General features: G+C 34.1%; 1 protein-coding gene across 1 annotated transcript; it reads right to left on the bottom strand.

Annotated features, from left to right (window-relative positions):
* Nucleotides 1–274: 274 nt before the first annotated feature.
* On the bottom strand, nt 275–2,990 carry LOC120254989. The gene is made up of 3 exons (XM_039262922.1): nt 1,990–2,990; nt 531–700; nt 275–408 (listed from the first exon to the last, which is right to left on the bottom strand). The coding sequence occupies exons 1-3, from the start codon at nt 2,988–2,990 to the stop codon at nt 275–277; spliced, it is 1,305 nt and encodes a 434-aa protein (XP_039118856.1).
* Between the last annotated feature and the right edge of the window lie 480 nt (nt 2,991–3,470).

Genomic DNA, 3,470 nt, shown 5'->3' with positions numbered 1-3,470 from the left:
ATTGATATGAAACACTAAATAATATTAATCTCATCAAGTTATTCAAAATTTCAAACATTGAAATCAAATCCATATGAAATTCCAAATATAATGAGCTCATAATTCTCAACAAAAATACATTTAGATAATACTATGCAATAAACATGATAAGAATCAAAATGCATAATTTCATACACAAAAAGTGGTTCACATTGAAGTAAAATACTAAAATCCACACAATATATTAAATAAGAAATTTTCACTAGAAAGCTCCTTCTTAAGCAAAATCCACAAATCATGGTTGATGCTGTGGCCAACTCTCATTGCCATCTCTTTGCCCCAAGTATTCTTGTTGATCAAATGCATCATCATAGCTTGCATGACCAAATAATTCAAAATCCACTTCTTCTTCATTCATATCCACATCATCTAGTGGCAAAAAAACAATACAAAAATATAGAAGGTTAATAATGTTAAAAAATTGCATCATGTTAAAAACTTAAAACAAAATTTTATATACTTATAAACTAACTTAAAATCTTATCATTAACCTTGATTGTGGCTTTCATCCAAAGTTGGAATAGCATCTTCTCCATATATTGCTTCTACCATATCTTGATCTACTAATTCTGCTTCTTCTTCTTCTTCAACTATCCAAAAGTCTGTTTTATCAATGCAATCATAATCAACCGGATCATAACTTCTCTTTTTGTATTGATGCCTACACCAAAGAAAATTATATAAGATGTAAGAAGTAAGAACTTAATGAACATTAAAAAAATTTAATTTAACATGTTCTTTATAAAATTTATGTAATACCTGCACTAAAGACGAAGATTATAATTCACAAATACAAGATCACTAAGCCTTTGATGCTCCAATCTATTTCTTTTTTTGGTGTGAATTCGCTCAAAAACACTCCAATTGCGCTCACATCCTGAAAAAGATGCTGTTTGACTAAGGAGTCGAATAGCAACTTTTTGCAATTGAGGAGCGCTATATCCAAACAACCTCCACCATTGATGCGGGCTGTATTGAGGAGATGGCATGCGCGTTCATGCGGAAGTGGGGCTCGAAGTAATAAGGGTATTTTAGTAATTCGCCGAGCGGTGGAGTTTTTGCGTTTCTTGGGCCTAGTCTGATGGGAAACGGGCCAACGGACACAAGTCCCCAGTTTGCTGCGCAAACTCGTGAGTCATGCATGATTTCGGCCAAATTCCATCGTTTAGGCCTTGAAAACCCTAATTTTTCTATTTTTAGTAATAATTGATTTCGCTATTCCTTTGGCTAGAAATCTCTGATTTGTAAGCCGTTTATAGCGATAGCATTTATTTTGTTAACTCTTTTATTTCTTGCCGGTATTTGAAAATTTCCTTTGGCTAGAAATCTCTAACTCTTTTATTTTGTTAACTCTTTTAGGATTATTTTCATATCTTTGATTTTTTCCTATTTAATGTAAGCCTATGGGTGAGAGTAGGTGGAGTTTTTATAATAGTTATTCTCTTGAGTAATAAAATTTACTCTCTTTTTCAATTTCTGGCTATCTTTGATCAACAGGTTTTGAAGACTTGTACTGGGTATTCGTGCGCGAATCAACAGTTCGAGTATACCGCTGCATCAACCATTCATCTAAAATAAATTTATATAATGAAGTGTTAAAAATCTAGAATCACACACAATTAGTAAAAATGAAAGTAGAATATAAAATATAAAAATTATTATTGTTACTCACCGGGTTGCATTTTATTAGCAGAAGAAAAAGCTGATTCACGACTAAAACTTTCCAATCGATCTCGGTAAAATCTGATTTCCCTTATTGCCTTTGCACTATCACTGGATATACTTCTCTTTTCAAGTAAATCTAACAAGCCTTGCAACACTTATGGAGTCTCAGAAAATGTTTCTTTATCATAGAGAAAAGCGGGATTCAAAAAATAAGCAGCTGCATGAAGATTTCGACGCAAATGCTTATCCCATCTGTCATCGATAATTTTAATGTAGGGACCATACATTGTAGACTTGTTTTTGAAGATGGACATGATTGCTTTCCGAATCCTGATCATGCCTTCATAAACATAACCAAGTGAAGGTTTCTCATCAGCATCAACAACACGTAAAAGCCTAATGATGGGAGCTGCAATCTTCACCATAAATAAACATTCTTCCCAAAATTTGGCATCCAAGATAATAGAAGTAATTTTTTTACCTGCTGGACTTTTAGATAACTTATGGCTTGTGTAATACTTATCTGTCACCAATGCTTGCAAGTCATGTTTATGATCATAGATACTTTTCAAAGTAATGAATGTAGTAGCAAAATGTGTTGCTCCTGCACGCACAATCTCTTTCCATCCAGATCTTTGTCTCAACCAAGATAATATGTATATATGATTGTAGACAAAAATAGTCACCTTGGAAGCACGTGATACAAGCTCTGCTACATGATCTCTTTTGCCAATATCTTTCAGAATCAAATTCAAACAATGTGCAGCACAAGGAGACCAATAGATGTGATCATATTTTTCATGTATTAACCTTCCTGCGGCAACATAATTGCTTACATTATCGGTCACCAAATGAACCACATTATCCAGTCCAACCCACTCAATAATCTCCATGAATAAATTGCATAAATTGGTGGCATCTTTCAAAATATCTGAAGCATCAACAGATTTCACAAATGATATTCCTGTAGGACAATACACCAAAAAGTTAATAAAAGTTCTTTGCCTTTGATCAGTACATCCATCACCCATAATTGTGCATCCACAATTAGCCCAATGGCTTCTGTAGCTATCGATAAGCAACTGACATTCTTTCTTGCAATCCCGCAATAAATTAATTCGCATGTCATTATAAGAAGGAGCTTTATATCCAGCACCAATACTCCCAATAGCATCTAACATTGATTGAAAATAAGGTGACCGCATAGCATTAAAAGTAATGCAAGCATCAAAACACCACCTAGCAAATGCCATATCTGCCTTATGGATTGCTTGCTTGCTTGCCATTGCACTCTTGATTCCTGGTTGAGATAGTGGAGTTGGCTTTGATGTTATAAAATTTTCTAGAGAGCCTTTTGCTTTCCTTTTTCCAAATTTCGTGGTAGGATTTAACTCTTGTTCATCAACCTCTTCTACTTCTTCTTCATATGCTTCTTTAACTAATTCCTTCTTTTTTTATTTGGAAGATGTGGATTTAGTGATATATTCTTTGATGCATGCCCGTACAATCAGGAGGGACTTTCCCACAGGGAAATATGTTGCCACTTTTTCCGGCTAAATGTTCTTTCATTCTATAAATTCCCCTTCCTTGATATTTTTTTCCACAATAGAGGCAATGGTAAACCTTTGCTCCTTTATCATTAGTAGATAAAGTGAAGTGCTCCCACGCTGGATCGGTCTTAGAACGAACATTACCACTTGAGGCTGATGATTGCACATTATTTGCCTCCATTGACTACAAAAACACAATAATTAATGGTTTAATAT

Source organism: Dioscorea cayenensis, unplaced genomic scaffold (genome assembly GCF_009730915.1).
Source record: "Dioscorea cayenensis subsp. rotundata cultivar TDr96_F1 unplaced genomic scaffold, TDr96_F1_v2_PseudoChromosome.rev07_lg8_w22 25.fasta BLBR01000777.1, whole genome shotgun sequence".
NCBI classification, from domain to species: Eukaryota; Viridiplantae; Streptophyta; class Magnoliopsida; order Dioscoreales; family Dioscoreaceae; genus Dioscorea; species Dioscorea cayenensis.
The sequence above is the reverse complement of the archived record's forward strand: the minus strand, read 5'-3'. Positions and strand labels throughout refer to the sequence as shown.

Excerpts from the sequence above, each read along its gene's own strand:
- LOC120254989 (XM_039262922.1), bottom strand. The coding sequence starts at position 2,990 with ATGGCAAGCAAGCAAGCAATCCATAAGGCAGATATGGCATTTGCTAGG. Across the intron at positions 701-1,989 it reads TTCAAAAACAAGTCTACAAT|GCATCAATACAAAAAGAGAA; the intron begins GTATGGTCCCTA and ends TCTTTGGTGTAG. Across the intron at positions 409-530 it reads GGATGAAAGCCACAATCAAG|ATGATGTGGATATGAATGAA; the intron begins GTTAATGATAAG and ends TTTTGCCACTAG.